General features: G+C 38.0%; 1 protein-coding gene across 1 annotated transcript in view; it reads left to right on the top strand.

The window, feature by feature from the left end:
* The window catches only part of LOC121076880 (BTG3 associated nuclear protein), a 147,190-nt gene that overhangs the window by 58,715 nt on the left and 69,676 nt on the right, over positions 1-18,799 (top strand). The window contains 3 exon segments of the mRNA XM_040571514.1: positions 6,050-6,217; positions 15,663-15,793; positions 17,925-17,987. Of these exon segments, the coding sequence (XP_040427448.1) occupies positions 6,050-6,217; positions 15,663-15,793; positions 17,925-17,987 (362 nt within the window).

Raw genomic sequence — 18,799 nt, 5'->3', positions numbered from 1 at the left:
GACAGATTTAATTTTCTTACTGTAGGTAAACATTTATGGGTATTTGTTGTAAGATTAGCAGTTACACATTTTGTCCTAAAGTTACTGAAGATGAGATTCCTCCCATGATCGCTAGTATAGGGTTGAGTTTCTGTTGTCCAGGTGGAAAGGGATTTGATTAACAGGTAATTTTGAGGTGTATATATTATTATAATTTAGTTGAAGCGTACGGTAGAATAACCCACTTTTCACGGGGTCTTATTTACCCAAATCCTCTTAAAGCATATCTTCTGCACCTAGGAAGACGGCATTTGTTCTCCTTAAAAGCTGACGATTGGAATTTTCTTTAAAAAGTTCAGATTTCATCAGCAGCTAGCAGTTATATTTCAATATTTGACTGTTTAAATTATAGTGGTTACTGACGAAGGTTTAGTAAACCCTTCCTTAGCTGTGTGTAGTAGAATAGGATTTCAGTTGTATTGAGACTTCTTGTGTGTACCCCGTGGAAATAATTTGTATTGTAAAGGGCTCATGCTGTAGTCACAGATGGTCTATATACTCAGAGCTGTTTGAAAGGCTTGAATTTAATAGTTAAAGGAACTGTAGGAGTAAAATGGAAAACAGGCATTGTTTGGTAGCTGCATTGTTTTTTCCCTCCTCCCTCTCTCCCTGTTTTTACCGGCTCCCCCCATCTCTTTTGGGATGTCGATTAGCCTGTGGCTGAGAACAGTGGTGTGCAAAGGGCTCGTCTGGGGACCTGACTGACGGTCACCAAGCACGTGGCACTGGAAAAGCTGCCAAAATTCTGCCATCCTCCAGGTGAAGCGGGACCAGTTTTCCACGAACGAGGATGCTGCTGCCCTCCGCTCCTGCATCCCTTTGCCCAGCCCCAAGCACTTTTGGGTTTCAGAGGGGAGCCACCTCCCAGCCGTGGAGATCGTACAGCCCCCTGCCTCCTCCCAGCTGTCAAACGAGTAAACAATTACTCGTTTAAAATTGTTTCAATATGGCCAATGCATGACCATAATTGTATTTGAGGAACTGAAGCCCGAAGGCGCAAGAAGGAACTTCAGAGGTGCCTAATTTTTTCTCCGCTGTTCAAGTATTTAGTATAGCAGATTTCATTGTCATACGCTATTTGTTTAATAAAAAGAACTCCAAATGTATGAGCCTTATGTGAAAAAATGTGTTTTATTAGCCAAAACCCCAAATAATCGCCCCTTTTCATGATTAAGTGCAGGCAAAATCCGAAGCCCTTATTTTTCATGATACCCATCTTATTCTTGCCAATTAAAAAAATGATTCCTTTTATCAGTTTAATCGTTAGAATTTGAATTTTGAACGTGACATCCTCTTGCTTTTTCTGTAGACTTTAAAAATAATATTGAAGTTGAAAGTGGAAAGAACGGTTAACCAAGTCTGTTTGGATTACACATTAACGTAAAGGTCTGTATTTTACATATTTTGTAGGTTCTCCAGGGGTAACACTTTCCCGAGTCTTTCAAAATGTAACAGTAAAAGAGGAAGAATCTCTGCCATCTCAGTACGAAGGGCAGCAAAGGGAATTCTGCCAAGTCCATGAATAGAACGATTTACCTTTTAATTTTTCTAAATAAATCTCGTTTTCCTGGAGAATGGGAATCAGCAGGACATGGCGATATCTAAATGCAAGCTGTTGACATGAAGTTTGTTTTTTAGCAGGCTGATACTGAATGCGGTGTCAAGATAGAATATTTCTTGTCTGGTTTTGATACTACAAATGCCTTCTCTTCCTCCTCAATTTGTTCTTAATTAAATTTCTTTACAAGTTAATGTTTTCTGCGGATTGCTTTGTCTGCTGCCTGACTTTTGACCTTTAAGAAAGAGAGGATTACTTTCTCAGGAACATTGTTTTCACTTTTTCCTTAATTAGTCCTGTTCTTTTCTCTTAAAAATAAAAAATAAAAATTGAGAACAAACATTTTGTACGTTAGCTGCCCCAAAGTTTGGGAAGGCACAGTCATTTCAAACACCATTGCTGGTGATCTCTGTGTTTACACTAGCTCATCTTCACTGTCTTTCCCAGCTTGTTTTTCTATGAACCACAAAAAGATTTATTTTGTGGTGCACAAGGAGCATTCTAGAACTTAGTGTCATTGTTTCTCTTAGCTTTATATGAACTTCAGCTAAAACGTAGCCAGAACTAGTGCTGTGTTTCTAATCTAGGGTCTACATTTAGTACGATGCACCTGTTACTTTTAATGCTGATTTATTTAATTTTTGTGATGCACACATGCTTTCCTCCTAAGCTTTTGCTCGATAAGATTAAATGTTGGTTCTTGCAATCCAAAGTGATTTCCTCTGTGTGCATTTTGGATGCTCCATGTCTCTGTGAATTCTTCTTGCAGACCTTTTTGTCTCCCAAGCTGCTGCTGGTATTTATGTTGCTCACAGAAGTTGCTCAAGCTCTTGCAATCTATTAAATAACCGAACTATTTTAAGTCTCTGGTGTGTTTTCAGAGAAAGCTTTTTTTTTTTTCTTTCTTTTTTTTCAGGAAGAGAGGTTCCCAAAGAAAGCAAGGTTCGGACACTTAGTATTTAAAAACAAGCACATCCTTTGTTTTGGATGTGACCAGCAACCATCCATTGTCCTAAATAAAAAGATCTCTAAAAACACAGCCAGCCATCCTTAGGCGATCTAAATCCTTTGCTTCACTCTTGTGTATGTGCATCTGTCTTCCCAAGTACCGTTGTCTTTTTGCCAAAGTGCTGAATTATATTGCTGAACGTATTTTAATGTGTTTTTATCAGGGTTGTTATGTGGCTCACGGATACTGTGCTGCGTACAAATTACGATGCTTCATGCTGCTTTTGACTAGTAAATGTTCTGAAAAAGTCAAATCTCTTCTCACTGAAGCACTGCTGTCTTTTCCAATAAGGACTGCCCCAAGTTAAAAGTCTCCTTGGCAGTATCTTGCTTTATTCCCGCCTTTCAGACTTCTTTTTTGGCATTTGACAGACTCAGAATGAGCCCCCGAGCTGAAAGCTCTCGTGCATGTGATCAGTTATGGGTAGAAAACAAAGTCAGCACACTTGCGATTGCAGATATTGTTTGCACATGTTTTTGAGATGGATCTCTACCGTAGGTAACTCATATTTCTAATGGTATGCTGAAGTTTGTTACCAGAACGTGTATGTACTTCAAAAACACTCCACTGTCATAGCATTAGATTTTCCATCAGCTATCAGTGGACTGTTGTGAAATGTGGCTGCTAAAGACCTGTTAATAGAGTAACGTTTTAGATTATAGTATCGGCTAGATGGATCTCTACATCTGAAACTCATTTAACCTCTATGTCAACTATCGTTGTATTTAAGTGCTAATTTTTCATGCCTGATTTGCACATGCAGTTACTGTGACGGAGCATGCAGTCTGGGGGAAGGTCTGCGCAAGCAGCAGGCCTGTCGTCTGTACCAGTTTTACGCCTGTGACCACAGGAACAGCTAAGTAGGAATTTCATGAATAAGGGAAAAGAAATACACCTGGCTTTGACAGTCTTCTGTGCCTGATGCCTTGGCTCTCTCTAGTCTAAAATTGGCTCTAAATCTGACTCTACCCCATTTAGCTTGTCATCTGTTATCCCCTCTGCAGTCTCTCCATGAAGGTGGTGGTCTCTCTGTCCACGTTAATGAAATCATAGCTTTTGTGGTCAATAAGTAGAATGCCTTTTCTCGTCTTCCATCTATAGAGCAATTTTTTTTGATCGTTTTATGTCTCACCTCTGGCACCCATCGTCTTTCTCAAGCTCTTGTCCTACAGGCCTTGGGTCTCCTAGTATGAACAGCTCACTGCACACGAGACTGTCATGTCCCAAATAATTTATATTGCTATTAATTTCTGTTTGAATTAAGTGACATCTTGGAATATCCCGTGGATTATTACACTGTAATAGTTAAAATTCCTAGCTAGGCTGCTTTACTGTGAGAGTTTTCTTGGACCTGCAGTCAATTCAGTCACTTTTCTAACAGCAGCATGCAAGATGAAAGTTATTAAAATGTATTTATGAATAAAATATGGACACTTGTTCAAAATAACGCAGTCATATGCTTTGTGGTTATGTAGGACTCCACAAGTACTTCGTATGTCCTGACAGCTGCGATCATATAAAGAGTTAAAACACAACTATTTTTATTGGACATTACTGCAAAGATTTATAAACCCATTTCTCTGTGTAGTGCGTATTAGTAATAGATTGCACTTGGAGAAATGTGGTCTCAGTATTTACAGTACAGTATGTGCTTTCCTTTTGCTGACACCCATGGAAAGGAAACTGTTGCACAGCAGCAGATGATAATTTTAGTCGGTTTGCCTCCTTCCCTACTCCCACCCTCGTTTTGGAGACATAATGCAGGGGTTGTAAAGCAATCTCTAAATAACGTGCCTACTGTCACTTGCCAGTGAGGAATCGGGCTTTTAAAAGAGTTTTTGAATTGGCTTTTTGATGCCAGTGCTTTCCTCCTCTATGTTCTAATTGCTCTTGGAACAAATCTCTAGTAAAATAACTTAAAGCATCAGAAAATAGATGATTGAAAAATGATTAAGACTTAAGAGATGCAGCATTCCTCTTGCCTGTTAGATCAGTTACCTGTGAATTTCAGCTTCTGAGGGCTCTCAGCTCGGTTGAAGTGCAGAGCTCTTAGTTTGTGTAAACCTGGCATTCTGCTGCCCTAAGCTTCAAATCTGTTGTCCTACGTGAACAGCCTGTATCCTGTTCAAAGGACTATACAGCAGCTTAAGCATGCATTTAACGGCTTCGCTTAAGTATTTCAGGATCCTATTTGAGAGTAAATTTGCAAACCCAGTAGATTGAAAAGATGGTTTTATTTTGCAGCGTACGGAAAGCATTTGATACAAAAAGGAATACAAGAATCTTAAGGGGTCCTTCAAGCACAGCCACACTGAGTAAAAACAAATATTACAGCTTTGGATTGATTTTTAACTGCTTTATTGCAGATCTAAATCTGAAAAGCTTAAAAGTAATGGAATTGTAAAGACTGTTAAATGTTTGGATAGTTCCAGTTTACTTCACAGTTCAAAAATTTGGATTTAATTTTTTGGAGTGTTTTTTCTGTAGTCATGAGAATCACAAATTTCTCCTAATACAGTCAAATGCCCTCAACTCTAAATGCTTTAAGCAAAACATAAACCACTGTAAGGCTTACAGTAAAACAGTAAAAGTCTCTAGCAGTACGAGGAGTGCCTTGAAAAAGCTACCAATGTACGACATATTTCCTTCTCAATTTTAAACCATTTGTCCAGATGTTGAAGTGAGTATTTTTTGGACCCAAAATCGTAGTTTTGCTCCATTTCTTGTACAATCAGGCTTCCACTTCGATTGCAGAGGTTGCAGACATTAATGAACCGGGTTTGAGTTGGCAGCAGGGCTCGATCTGCATGAGCTTTGTTTCAAAATACTCAAGCAGTTCAACTCACAAGTCAACATTATTTTTTCATAACGGTTTGGCAACTTAGCACTAAATGCTGGAAAGTGCAGAATGTGGCTCTTTACATGACTTAAGAGTAGTAGCATCATTTTCAGAAGATCTGAATTTTGTGCTGTGTTTTTGTTGGATTCTGATGAATCTTGCACTGAGCTTTAAGAGTTTGTTTTATATGAAGCTTTATGTGGCGTTGGACTTATGCATAAATATCATGGGCACTATCAGCAATCAATAAAACTTTATCCAGTTTGGGTTTAGAAGGACTGGATCCTTCTGTTTCAGTGTTGCTCATCTGAAATATAAAAGTGCAGTTTCCTTGGATAGAAGTGTAGATTGGGAAGTTTCATAGTGGTGACACTTCTAAATACACAATTGTGTACGTATGTATGATTACTTAATTTTGTGAATAGCTGTTTAAATCTCACCACTGTATAGCTATGGCATATTTTGTAATGTCATTGTATTTCTTTAGGCAGAGCTGCTCTCTTACTTTGTTCGCCTTGTGTGCGTGACTGTGTCATCCATGCATTTTCCTGAAAATACAGACTTGTCCTAGTTTCCATCCCTTTGTGTTTCTCTCTAATTATAGGTCATCTATTTTATAAATTTGGAATCACAGAATCTGACTGGTATCGAATCAAGCAAAGCATAGACTCCAAATGCCGAACAGCTTGGAGGCGGAAGCAGCGAGGCCAGAGTCTTGCCGTGAAAAGCTTCTCCAGGCGAACACCTTCGTCATCATCTTACGGTGGTTCAGGTAAAAAAAAAAAAAAAAAAAAAAAAAAAAAAATTTCCAGAGACCTGGAAACTTATAGTAATAATGCCATTTGTTTTTTAAAGTACCTTGCAATGATTTTTATCTTAAGCTATAGTTACAACAGGTGCATATTTTGCCCACAAATTCAAATATTTTTATGTAAAAAATATAAATGGAGAAACCCACACTTTCAATTTGTTTTTCTTTGGAGTGAATTTTGTATTATTGCTTATGTTTTTTGAAGTACCATTTATCATTGGCAAAAAGGCCTCTCCGTTACAGTATGAACATATGTCTGCTGTACTCCTCAAGGAGTGACTGCAGTATTCATTTTCTAATTGAAGCCAGCCACTCATAGTTAAATCACTGCGGGCTTCAGTGCAAGCCAGCCACCTTCTGGTACATTCAGAATCTTTGATAGCCTCCTGGGGCTTGTACCATAGTTGGTCCCTTGCAGCATGAACATACAATACTGTTTCATCTACAAATTGCGGTCACTCTCCTGGCTGAGATGCACTCTTGATCCAAGAAGAGAAGTAAGAGGTTTGTCTTTGTTCACAAAGAGAAGCGGGAGAAGGGAGACTGTCTCTAAACCAGTAGTAAAATAGGGATTTGTCAGAAATTAAAGTGTAGTATATTCCGGTGTGTGTGAGAGATTAGCTTTGTTGATTTGTACATACTCTGAGCTTCTGGCTTCACTAGTGTGGTTGGGACTGTCCCTGCCCATGTGCTAATTGAAAAAATTCACAAAGTGCAGCATCGTATATATATCTTACCATGTTAAACTTTGAGGAGAAAGTCAAAATATTTATCTGCAACTGATGTTCATAAGTGGAGTCAAGTGAATAAATCTTCCTCAGTGTGCTAACACTATTTAGTAGGACGTGCTAAATTTTGTTCATAAAGTATTTTCCTCTGAAGAAATTAAATATGTTGTAGCTGATTCTATATTTCCACATAGGTGCGTAGGCATGAATAATAATAACAAATGAAAAATACTGACCTAAGAAGTGTTCTCATAGGACATTTCTGGCTCATGCTTTTAATATAAAGCAGTGTTACGGGACATTTGTACATCATATATTAAAAACAGTGTTTTGGAAGTGAGCCCAAAGAAAAGGAAGTAAGTTTATTTGCCTGCATAAAATTTTTGGTTGCATGTTAACACTAACCACTGTATCTCATGCAAAGAATGCCAAAATCTGCTTTCAATGGAAAATTTTATGTGCTGGAACTGGGAATCATATCCAAAATCCTCAAATTAAAACAACTAATCAACCTAATGATAACCATAAGCCATATATGTTGATGGGATTTTTATTTTCAGTCTCTTTAGAATAAAAATGCAGTGGTAAGTTGATATTATAGGCCTGTGCTCATTAGGCTGTACCCATTGACTTTTGTTGAGATTTATTATTAAAAAATGCTGATCTTTAATCTTCTGTCTTTAATCTCCTGGTTTGGAGATTTGGGGAGACTGTTATAGAGATGTAAAACACAGAATCAGGCTCAGTGAGTTCTTGGCATTAGAAGGCTGTAAGGTTTTTTTTTTTTTTTTTGCTAAGCTGAAAACTCCAATTTTTTTCGCTGTAGGCTGGTCACAGTTTCACAAACCCAATTTGTGAATAAAATGTTCCATGGGTACAGATACCTGTGCTGTCTGAGCAGGCAGGAGCAGCGTGGTACAGACACACAGGAGGTGGTTCTGCAAAAGTCACTGAGGTGTTTCAGGTTGTGCACCCAGGTTTTCTGCCACCTGGGCCTCTCACTGTACCCCCCATCTCAGCTCCCAAGTCCCCTGGATAGCATGTTGGTGACTGCAAGTCCTTAGGAAGCTGTCTTTGGTCCTAAATCTGATGAAGGTCAGCTAAGGCATCTTGACATGTCATTTGCAGGACTATATATAAGCTGTGCAGCCAAAAGTGGGGTACTGGCAATAGCATTAACAGCTGCCTTTGGTAATGGTACATGAAAATGTTCCACGAATTCAGAGTTTTTTGTTAATTTTCTTTAAAATATTGCTATTACTCAGAATGTCATTGGCATCGTTTTCTAGGAGGCTATAAAGATGTTAGCTGAATTCACCACTGCTTTCACACCCACTGTGAAAAAGTAGAAAAACAGCCCACTTCTCCAAATCGGGCGGTCCTTTAAAAACTAATTTGCATTCCAAAATCAGGTGGGAGAGGAATTTCACCCGAAGAAAGAAGAGGTATGAGGAAAAGGGGGAGGGTTGGGATGAGGGGCTGAATGAGGGAAAAGAAGAAAAGATAAAAGGCAACCACAGGGGTTCACACACTGTCTGAGGAGGTAACTTTTGCATGACAGGGCTGTAATTCCACTGCTCTGTTCAGGTAACTTCGTGAACCTCTCAGACTTTGCCTTTGTGGTTTGACATCTCTGGAAGCCCTCGATGGAATTACAGCATCATAATTCACAGGCATCTGTTCCTTATTATATACACTGTATAGTGGATATAGCAGAATTCCTGCTGCCAGCTAGCAGGAAAGAGAAGTAATATTTCACAGCTCTGAAGTAAAGGAGGTCTGTATTTCACAGTTATGACAACATAGCTGTCAAATATGGCTTTTTAAAGTGTTACATATGAACCCAGACAGTTTTTATGGTAGCGTTTGTTTCAGGGGGCAAGTTAAGGTGAGCCTTGAATGCTCTGGAATTCAGCTACTTGAGAAACTGTGTTTCCCACTATTGTTAGTTGTAGCTGTTAAGGTCAGCTCCTGGGTGCTGCACCCTCCATCAGAATACCCGTGGTTGGGTCCACCGAGTCGGTACGTACCTAACAGGCGTTTTGGTTGTTCATCTGCTTGGCGAAATACAGCAGCTCTCTCGAAAGGTAGCACTTAAAGTCGAACAAATAAATTATTGTCAATGATTCCTGTGTTGTGTTTACACTAAAAGATGCAAGGCCACAAAGGATGCACGGATATGCAGCACAGTTTCTGGTGTAACATCTTCGTGGGCTCTAAAAAACACATTGCACCCCCAGATTAAATATGATAAACCTCAACTATTTGTAGGAGTATTTAAGCCCTCTGAATTGCAAAATGATGATAATTTCCCAGGGAAGTTTTAGGGCATACTCCGGAAGATTCTCCCATAGCCTTTACAAAGCACTGTTTTTAAAGATGCTCTGTTGCCATCAACAGATGCCCTGAGTAAATGCATAGTATCGTGGTGTCTGCCATGCAGCTGAGCTGTTCTGAAAACATCACTGGGATGTTTAAATATGATTTTGAGGGCCTGAGTGTGAATAAATGAACACCACATTCCCTGCATGAACCTTTTCCTTAGTGTGGTAGTGTTTTTCTGATTATGAACTTGTAATATATTGTAGCTTGTATTAAAGTTGGGATCAAAAGGTGGACCAGAAAAGACTCCAACCCAAACCAGTTGTTTGGCTTGAAGTAATATTTTTTCAGTATTTTTTCAAGGTAGCTTTCTATTATACCTTACTGTAACAATACATGTTTAAATCAGCAGGAAGTTATTGGCACTTTCTTCAAATGCTGTAAAGGAACGCTGTTCTCCTGTGTAGAAGCATAGAATAATAGGATATCCTGAGTTGGAAGGGACCCACAAGGATCATCGAGTCCAACTCGGTGTGTATCAGAATATTTCCTTAAATGTTGCTGTGCTAAAAGTCTAGAATAGCTTCACACTTTTCTGTCTGGCAGCGAAAAATTGTTGAACATCTCTACGTACCAGTTTAAATAGTGTTTGTGTTAGTTCTTGAAATAGTGTCAAATCAGCATGGTCACTGCTCTGCTGGACTTCTCCTTTGAATTAGGGGACTTGATTTTACAGAGCTGCTTTTTAGAAGCGATTAAGAGAAAAAAACAGAAGTCTGAAACTCGCCTTCTGCAACCTGACTTCTGTTTCTCTGGCTCTGAGGAATTTTAAGGTTGGTTGAACACGGGAACAGGTTGCCCAGAGAGGTTGCAGAGGCTCCATCTGCAGCTGGTCACGGTCCTGAGCAACCTGTTCTAGCTGAGCATGCTCTGAACAGGGAGGTTGGATTAGGTGACCTCCAGGGGTCCTTAACAGCCTCATCTATTCTGCGATTTTGTGCTTCTTATGAGCACTGAGTCATTGCACACAAAATAAATAATTCTGAAATATTTACATCTGAAAAGGGTTGCTATTCTTCAGCTTGTTTCTTCTGCACTTGCTGGACATGTCAAAACTTTTAGGCTTTTTATGCTCGTTGTGCATAAAAGCCTTATGTAGCGTGTGGCTTTGATTTGCTTTGTGCACTTAAAAATGATAACAGATTTCCTCCCTCTTCTGTTTATCATAAGGAAAAATTAGCTGTGGAAATGCCATAGAAAGCAAAAGGCTGAGTACATTGTCCTTATATAGACCTGACAAGTTTTTAGCACTGTAATTCTGTGATACTGTTCGAGTGTTAAGAGCTGAAGAGGAAGTGATCTGCAGACAAAAAACATGTCTAAGGAAGCTGGTGGGAAAAGATGAATGAATGCCTCTTCTGTCCTTCACCCTCAAAGACATTCATTAAGATTGTTCTATGTTTAATTGACTATGCAGATTTACAGTAGCCACAAGATTTATGGGTTGCATAAAGTTGTTGTAGCAGACAGTTAAATTAAGGCAGAACTTGTTTCCTGTTTTTTTCCTGTCTTTTCCATTCGAAGCCGTTGCCTTTTGTTGGACTTGAGGTATTAACTGCAGTGAATTGCTCCTCTCAGAGCCAATGTGTTAGTCTTTAATGTGTGCTTTTGTCCCTCATTTTTTCTGATAGGAGTTGTACACACGGCTGCCATGATAATTTAGCTAGATATTCTTTTTAAAAATGTTAGCAGTCTGCGGAGGAAAGGGAGTAGGAAATGAGTTTTTTGAGAGGAGGATTAATTGAAGAGTGCCATCTCTCCCTTTCTTTTAATTTCTCTTAAGATTGTTAAAGCTGTTATCACAATTTTCCATGTTGGAATTATTAATTAGGTCTATGACTTCGGGATTTACATGTAGATTTGGGCTGAAGGGCTCAGCTCTGCCAAGATGTCACACATGAAAATGGGTATTGCAGCCAAATCTTCAAGCTGCTCTGCAAAATTGGAGTGCTGGAGCACTCCTGAGTCAGGCTGAGATAATGGTTTACAGGATACAGATTTATTTCTGTGAATTGCTCAGTAGTGGGGCTTTATCCTACTTCGTGTTTTTGAAGACTACTTCTATCTACCCCTTAACCTTTCCTTGCTAGGAAATCATATCAAGGAAGTGGGAAAACACAAGCTAGGTTGTAAGCAGAAGCACGGAGCTGTGAGGCCTATAGGCCAGTGAACCAGGTTTGAGTAATGGTACGTAAGTAAGGAATCTAAACTTGAATCCCGTCTGCTGCAGAATCCATACCTCCTACGTTTCCTTCCAAAATGAGAAGCCAGATGCTCAACTGATAAATATGAAGTATAACGAGAATAGGAAGGAATTAGAAAATGCCAAAGGTTTTGCCTTTGATGTGAGGAATTTTTAAAATTGATCTTAGCTGAAAGTTAAACACATACTCTTGAAACAGTTACAAATTACATTTGTCTGACAAATCTAATCTCGCTCTGAAATGTTTGAGAAAGATTAGCTTTGAAAAATGTGACGAGTAACTTTTATGGAGGGTGATTTTGCCAACTCTTGAACGTTTGTCTGACAAGACAGACTTACTTAAGCTAAATTTTCGTTGACTCACAAGCAGACACAGTAAATAACTGGAAAATGTGAAAGGTCCGATTTCAGTTTGTAAGGAAGGAATATTTCAGCAGTTACTTTTTTCTCCTGTATCGCAACTTAACCACCTGTGGAGTGGTCAGTGCCACATTTTCTGTTCTCTGGATAGCTCCAAAGCTCTTCCTTCTCACGGAGGATGCTTTGGGGATGCCTCAGGTCAGGTGCTCGGTATTGGCACTATATACGCCGTTCGGGTGATGTCGAAGTACCCCTAAGAAGTGCAATGGAAGACTTCACAGCAAGAGTTCAGCTGTGCAGTTTCTGAGTGCCAGGGATTCTCTAATATATCAAAGTTGTAAATGTGAAGCCAGATAGTTTACATGATAGTGATTTATAACTGTTGACATATCCTCTATTCAAGCTGTGTGCTATTCATGTTTGTGTTTATTTTTAATGGAGAATGTTTAAAAATGGATAAATATTACTTTTGTCTGGTCAGATATTTAGAGAAAAACAAATATAAAATATGTGTTTTTAGACACTGCTCAATCCTCTTCTTTATTCCTAAAAAGAAAAAAAGGGGGGGGGAGGGAAAAGTGTGGTGGTTGCACTGATGTCAAACTGGAAAACTATTTGTAGGTAACCATAGTAGGTTAGGTAAGATATACAGTATGACTGCATTCAGTGCATATCTTCTCTTCCCAGTTCTGAACAGCTTAATAATTTCTGGCGTCTGTGAAGCAAAAGATGTTTTTTAAATAAAGTTTAAAATGCATTTCAATATGTGCATATAATACATACGTAAAATATATATATATATATATATATATATATATATTTTTTTTTTACCTGCTGGTGCTTATTTCTTTGATTTCACTTTATTGCATAACTTCCCCAAACAGAAAATGAATGCTAATTATAGATGCATCTTAGTGTGTTCTCAGAAGTACAGCATTGCAGTTTGTGTAGTGGTAGCTTAAGCTACAGGAAAAGTACTGTTAAAAAGTTATTAAATCTGGAAGTGAAACAAGTATCTAACCTCACTTGTGTCCCAAGTCCAGTTTTGCGGTTAGTGATCTGTATGCATATCTATATATACACTCAAATGTGTGTGTGTGTGTATATATATATATGAAGTTATGTATATATACACGCACACATCTAAATGAAGGATTATGTATTTGGACACCATGGTTTGACCAGATGGTGAATTGCAGCTCAGCTGTTGAGTTACTTAGTGGGAGACTGGGAAGACAAAATCACAGCTGTACGGACCAGCAATAGCCTCTAAGAAGCAAGATGAGTAACAGAGGGCATTCTTAGCCATTTAATATCCTCACAAAATGCTATTTTATGAAATAAAAAATAAAGATTAATTGCATAAAGAAACTTGCATGATGATCTAGTATCACAATTTGATCAAATCACATTTTTATTTGGCTGCCACTGCAGTTTTTCATACCGCAGCCAGGACTTTTGTACCAGTTGTGATTTGTTAATCCAGTTCTGAATTCTTCACAGCAATACCGTACAACAGTGCAGGAAATACCAGGATTGTACAGTAACCGACTGGGCTATATTTAAGAAATGATGTATTTTTTTGGAGTTACCTACTAGTCAGACGTAAGGTATTCAACAGATAGCAAAAACATGTACTCGTTATGTTTTACTGAGTTACTGCATTAGTGTTCTGGTTGTAGTTACGTATTTGCAGATTGTTGACATAATTACAGCTGTTTAGTTGAATTGTTAGGCAACTAAACTTTTCAACAAATAAGTAAATACTAGCTCGGTGGTATTGCATTAGTGTCCAATTCCCATGTTCAGACTTAAACTCAGAATTGTGTTTTTCCACAAACATTTGCAGACATGATGAAAAAAAAAACAAATGGATAATTTTATTAAAGAACATTTCCATTAAAATATTTGTATGATTGGATAAAGCTCAGTCTTTTGAAAGTAACATTCTGTTTCCAGAATAAATCTTAGGGTATTAAGTAGAGGTATTAAAAATTTATGAAAACCAGAACCTGGTACGTTGGTTCAGTAACCATCCATCACATTTTAAAAAAAATAAATAAATAAAAAAAATCAGCCATCAATCATCTCTGAGCAGGATGAAGCCCTTGTAGTCTTTATTTAAACAATACATAACATCTTGTAAGAAAATTATCTACAATGGAAGTAGAGTGACACTGTTTCTTAAATATTTTCATTACAGTTTCCTGTACTTGGACAGTTTGAAAGCCCTGTAGTATTGAATGCTACTGCGTGTTAGATCTTAATGTGTTTTATATTACCATGTAGCATAAGTCATGGTCAGAGCAATAAATACTTGCGAAAAATTGTAAAACAAATGTAGCACTTCAAAGATTTCGTATGATATATTTTTGTAGCATAGCAGAAGAAAACCATTAAACTGATTACGGAAATACTGTGTATAAAAAGCCTTGCTTCATATTCGTTACTCTAAAAGACTTAGGATGGTCTCCCAGTTGTCTCAAATTAAAACCAAACAAACAACAAAACAGGGACTCATGGTGAATCTTTCTAATTTGCATGATACTGGGAAGTTGTGAGGATTTTCCCAGCAGTGTGTACTTGACCTTGTCACATGCTGCTGAAGTGTCATTGTGCTATAAACTCCTCTGCCTTTCCTGACTCTTAAAAGGAAATGGGGTATCCAGTGGTGGTCACCTGCTGGTGGTGGATTCCACAGAATCAGCCTCTTCTCCCTTGTATTCCAGTTCAACCTCTTAGTACAGACGTTATTAGTCTCAGTATCATTGACCCCCAAATGCATAAAAACTTCAGGTTACAAAAAATAATAGTTTGAGTGGTTGTATATTACAAAATAATTTTAGTTCTTTTTACTTGCATTTTGCCTCTTACATTTATGACGTTCTTTTCCCTGAAGCCAGAAAGCCTATAAATAAATATACAGTATGTCAACTTCTAATACAAGTTGTTATCCTCTTGAAATCATGCGATGGTTTTCCTGGTGAGTGACACAGTGACCAGAAGAAAGCGGTCAGGTCCTTTGGTCTTATCCTCTGCATACATTTTCACTAGGAGCATTTCCAGAGCACTTTAACTTCCAGTTTGAGGTACTGTTTAAATTTCATCCAAGTCGAGAAATTGACCTGCTTTTTTTTGTTTGTTTTGTTTTGTTTTCTCCCTTGAGACAGCCTGCAGTGCTGAGGCTTCTGTCTGGGACATCACATGTTCTGTCCTCTGAATTTGGAGAGGGAGAGAAAGTCTGTGTGTGTCAACACGAAAAAGATAAGGGATTTTGGAAACTGGGACACTGTCATAGGATAAGACTATGTGAGAGTCAGCTTTGAGATGATTTAGAGGGTGATTTTTGCACATTTTTTTTTTTACTAGTAGTAGAGCATGGTATTAGAGTAAAATAAGCAGTAATATTTCTCAGCTACACAGGTGCACAAAAAGTGATAAACTGCCTACGAAATGTGTGTGTTTTTCCTGTGATACTACTTTTACATTTGCAGAACCCTTAATCTAGATTCAAAAGATATTTTGTCTCTGAGAAAGCATACATTTAAAAACTAACCTTTGGGGCTCCACTGGAACTTGTGGAGTGAACATGCATAAAGAATATTAAGGTATAAATGAGCTGCGTCTGCTTACTGACTGCATTTGTTTTCCACGTTTTTTAAGTATGCATTGTTGCATGGCCCCTGGCACAAGATCTGCAGATATAATATAGCTGCATTTTTGTCTCTTTCAGAGGGTCCGCAGAGTGCAGCTTCAGCTTCTAACGAGATCCAACAGAACCAGCCCCAGGCACTACATTATGCACTAGCCAATGCTCAGCAAGTCCAGATCCACCAAATAGGAGAAGATGGACAAGTCCAAGTAGTATGTACTCAACCTTTTCTACATTATTCTATTTAAACAATCTACGTTACTGCAGACTTTGCTTCAGTTGAAATTTATTTATTTTATTTTTATGAAATGACCTATCATCACTTCTTAAGCATGATTTTCAGAAACTAAACATTGAAGTTGTATAAAAAAAAAAAAACAACCAACTTTTAAAGGGTTATTTGGCAAAAATCTCAGTGCAGGATTTACTCACAAAATTGTTACAGATAAATGCACATTGATTACTCTGACTAGAATTGAGTAGTCAAGTCTCTACTTGGCCGTTTGCTTGCACAGTTACTATAATAATAGCAGACCTACAAAGTGTACAATTTAAATGTAAGAAGTAGTTCTGACTATGACATTCAAAACAAAACCACATTTGATTCATAGTCAGATTCATTTATTTTCATTTTTAAAAATAACTGCATTCTAAAGCATTTTTGAACATCTGTTAGCTGAGTCCTTTACATGCGTATCCATTCAGATACACATATATAAGCGAAAGTTATAAATATTGACATTTGTTGACCACGAGACTCTTTATCAAAGACTCTTTATCCACTGCAACCCACGGCCTAAGTTGTCATCATTTGTCTTAAATGTGGGGAAGTCCCTGAAACAGAAGAAAGTGGTGCTGCTTTTTCAGTTTGAGGGAATGATGTGTATAGGTCAGTCTGAGTCATTAGTAGGGGAGTAGTCATCTATACTGTTGAACTGAATGCCAAGGATTTGCTGAATATCTATAAACTTCAAGAGTTACGATTCAAAAAGATTTTGTTGGAATTTGTGGACAAACTAAACATGCTGTCCTTGAAGGCCAGCAATGTATCTGCAAAAGATGAGTGAGCAGTTCTTTTTTGGAATGCTGTGTGATACAAAGGTGAAGAAAGTCACCTTCTTCGCCCCTTTCCCCAGAAAAAAAAAAAAGCTTATTTGGAAAGACTATAAATGGATCTCTTAAATGTTTGGTGTTTTTTCCTGGGAGCCCTGAGAGCTTGATGTTAAGGAGGGAAAGTGATTCTAATCTCAACATGGACTGGGCTGTGCTCTAATTTTATATACAGTCTCTATTGTCAGAGTGATACTTTCAGTATGTTTTTTCTCCCTATAAATAGACAGTTTCCTTCCAAAGGAAATGAAACTGTTTGAAATAGAGGGGTCTGTGTTTCTTTGAAAATCACATGCAATTGTTCTTGTGTTATAAAATAAGAAGAGCCTTTGACAGAATTCCAAATGATTATCTTTAATCTCTGTCTCATGCAAGCATATTAAAATGAACACAAAGCCTTATAAACCCTGAAGTAGGTTATTTAGAATCCAATCTCCCTTCAGGTACATCATAGTAGCAAAGACTTCTCACGGCTGGTCAGGGTGCATGAGGAATTCCTTCCACTTTCTTATCCGCATTTTGATCAAATGATAGGCACGATACCGTTCTGAAGTGGCGGGTATGGCCAGCAACACAAAGCATTAACCTTATTAAAACCGTTAGGGCAGATTCTCAGCTAATATAAGCCAGTGTAACTGCATTCAAGTTAATAACTTTGTGCCAATTTATAGCAGCTTGGGAGATGGTTGTTAGCATGGAACTGTACCTCACCGTAACTTTGTGAATTTCTAAAGATTTATGGATACTTACAGGTACCTTCTAAAAATAACTATTTGTGAATAGTTTTGTCACATCTGTTTTGAGAACTGAGTTTCCAAGTTCTTTAAATGGGTTTCTTGTTTTGAACACACAGGTTTAGGAGACCTAATCTACCAAAGCATGTTAGTCTTACATTTTGTGTATCAGTCAAAAATTGCAGATGCTTCTTTTGTAGAGAAATGTTATTTAATTACATAAATGTTATTTATTGTTATGTCCATTTCCTTTTCCTCCTACATGAAAACGAATGATTTTCTCTTCAAAACTCACTTCACTTACACTTTGCATGAAAATATGGTGAAATGTGGTTACGCTTTTTAAAAGCAATTTTTAATGTTTTTCACTTAGTATTTTGCTTCCATCTACAACTGTGAATCCATTAAGCTGTACTGAATCCAAGTTAATAGCTTCTTCCTCTAGTTTTGGTTTTCTTCTGATGCTTCCTGGTGTTTTCTTTTGTTGTGGATCCCGCAGGGACATCTCCACATAGCCCAGGTTCCTCAAGGCGAGCAAGTCCAGATCACGCAGGACAGTGAGGTGAGCCAAAAACGTGGGTACCTATGGAGCAGGCATTGGCCTGGACATAGGGCCCCAATCCTAAAACCATACCTCTGGGAACTGCTGCAGCATGCTACAGAGACTGTGAGGGTAGAAGTGAGCGTGTGTGCTGGAGCCCGAATGAACTATGTGCCCCAGCAGAAAATGCAATATGCTATTTGTCTTTTTTTTTTTTCCTTGACCATCCAAGAAGGCTGCGTGTGTTATGTTAATGATTCAGGTATTAGCTGATGGTCTTCATTGGAGACAGAGTTTAGTACTTCTAGAGTGTTACAGGAAAACTGTAAGACTGCTGTAGTCAAACTACATCTATTAAAGATAAATTCCAGATTGAAGTGAATTTACTTTCATTATGGATCAAGTAATCTGGCACTGCTGTATTTGCACTTCATATTTTTTTCCATAAAAATAGTACAGTAGAATGGAAATGGATAAATCCAATTCTGAACCCTCCAATTTCAACTTTTTTTTCCCCACTCAGGCAGAACAACTGAAGCCATCTCGATTTACCTGAGTGAGGTTCTTGTTGGTTATTTAAGAATGTATAGATTCCTAATGGCAAAGGCTGCTGTCAGATGTCTTTTGCTCTTAGAGTTTGTTTATATGAAAAAGGCGTAGCAAAATAAAGTTAAGCATAAATACAGACCACAATATTTACTCTGTTTGATTTCCCTGTAGAGTTTTTTTAACTCAACATTAAGCATATCTGCTTGTGGGTTAGTTTAATTCTTTTCCAAAGTACCCTAAATTACATCTCATAAAACCACTTATGGTTAGGAGGAATACTGATG

Source organism: Cygnus olor, chromosome 12 (genome assembly GCF_009769625.2).
Source record: "Cygnus olor isolate bCygOlo1 chromosome 12, bCygOlo1.pri.v2, whole genome shotgun sequence".
NCBI classification, from domain to species: domain Eukaryota; kingdom Metazoa; phylum Chordata; class Aves; order Anseriformes; family Anatidae; genus Cygnus; species Cygnus olor.
The sequence above is the reverse complement of the archived record's forward strand: the minus strand, read 5'-3'. Positions and strand labels throughout refer to the sequence as shown.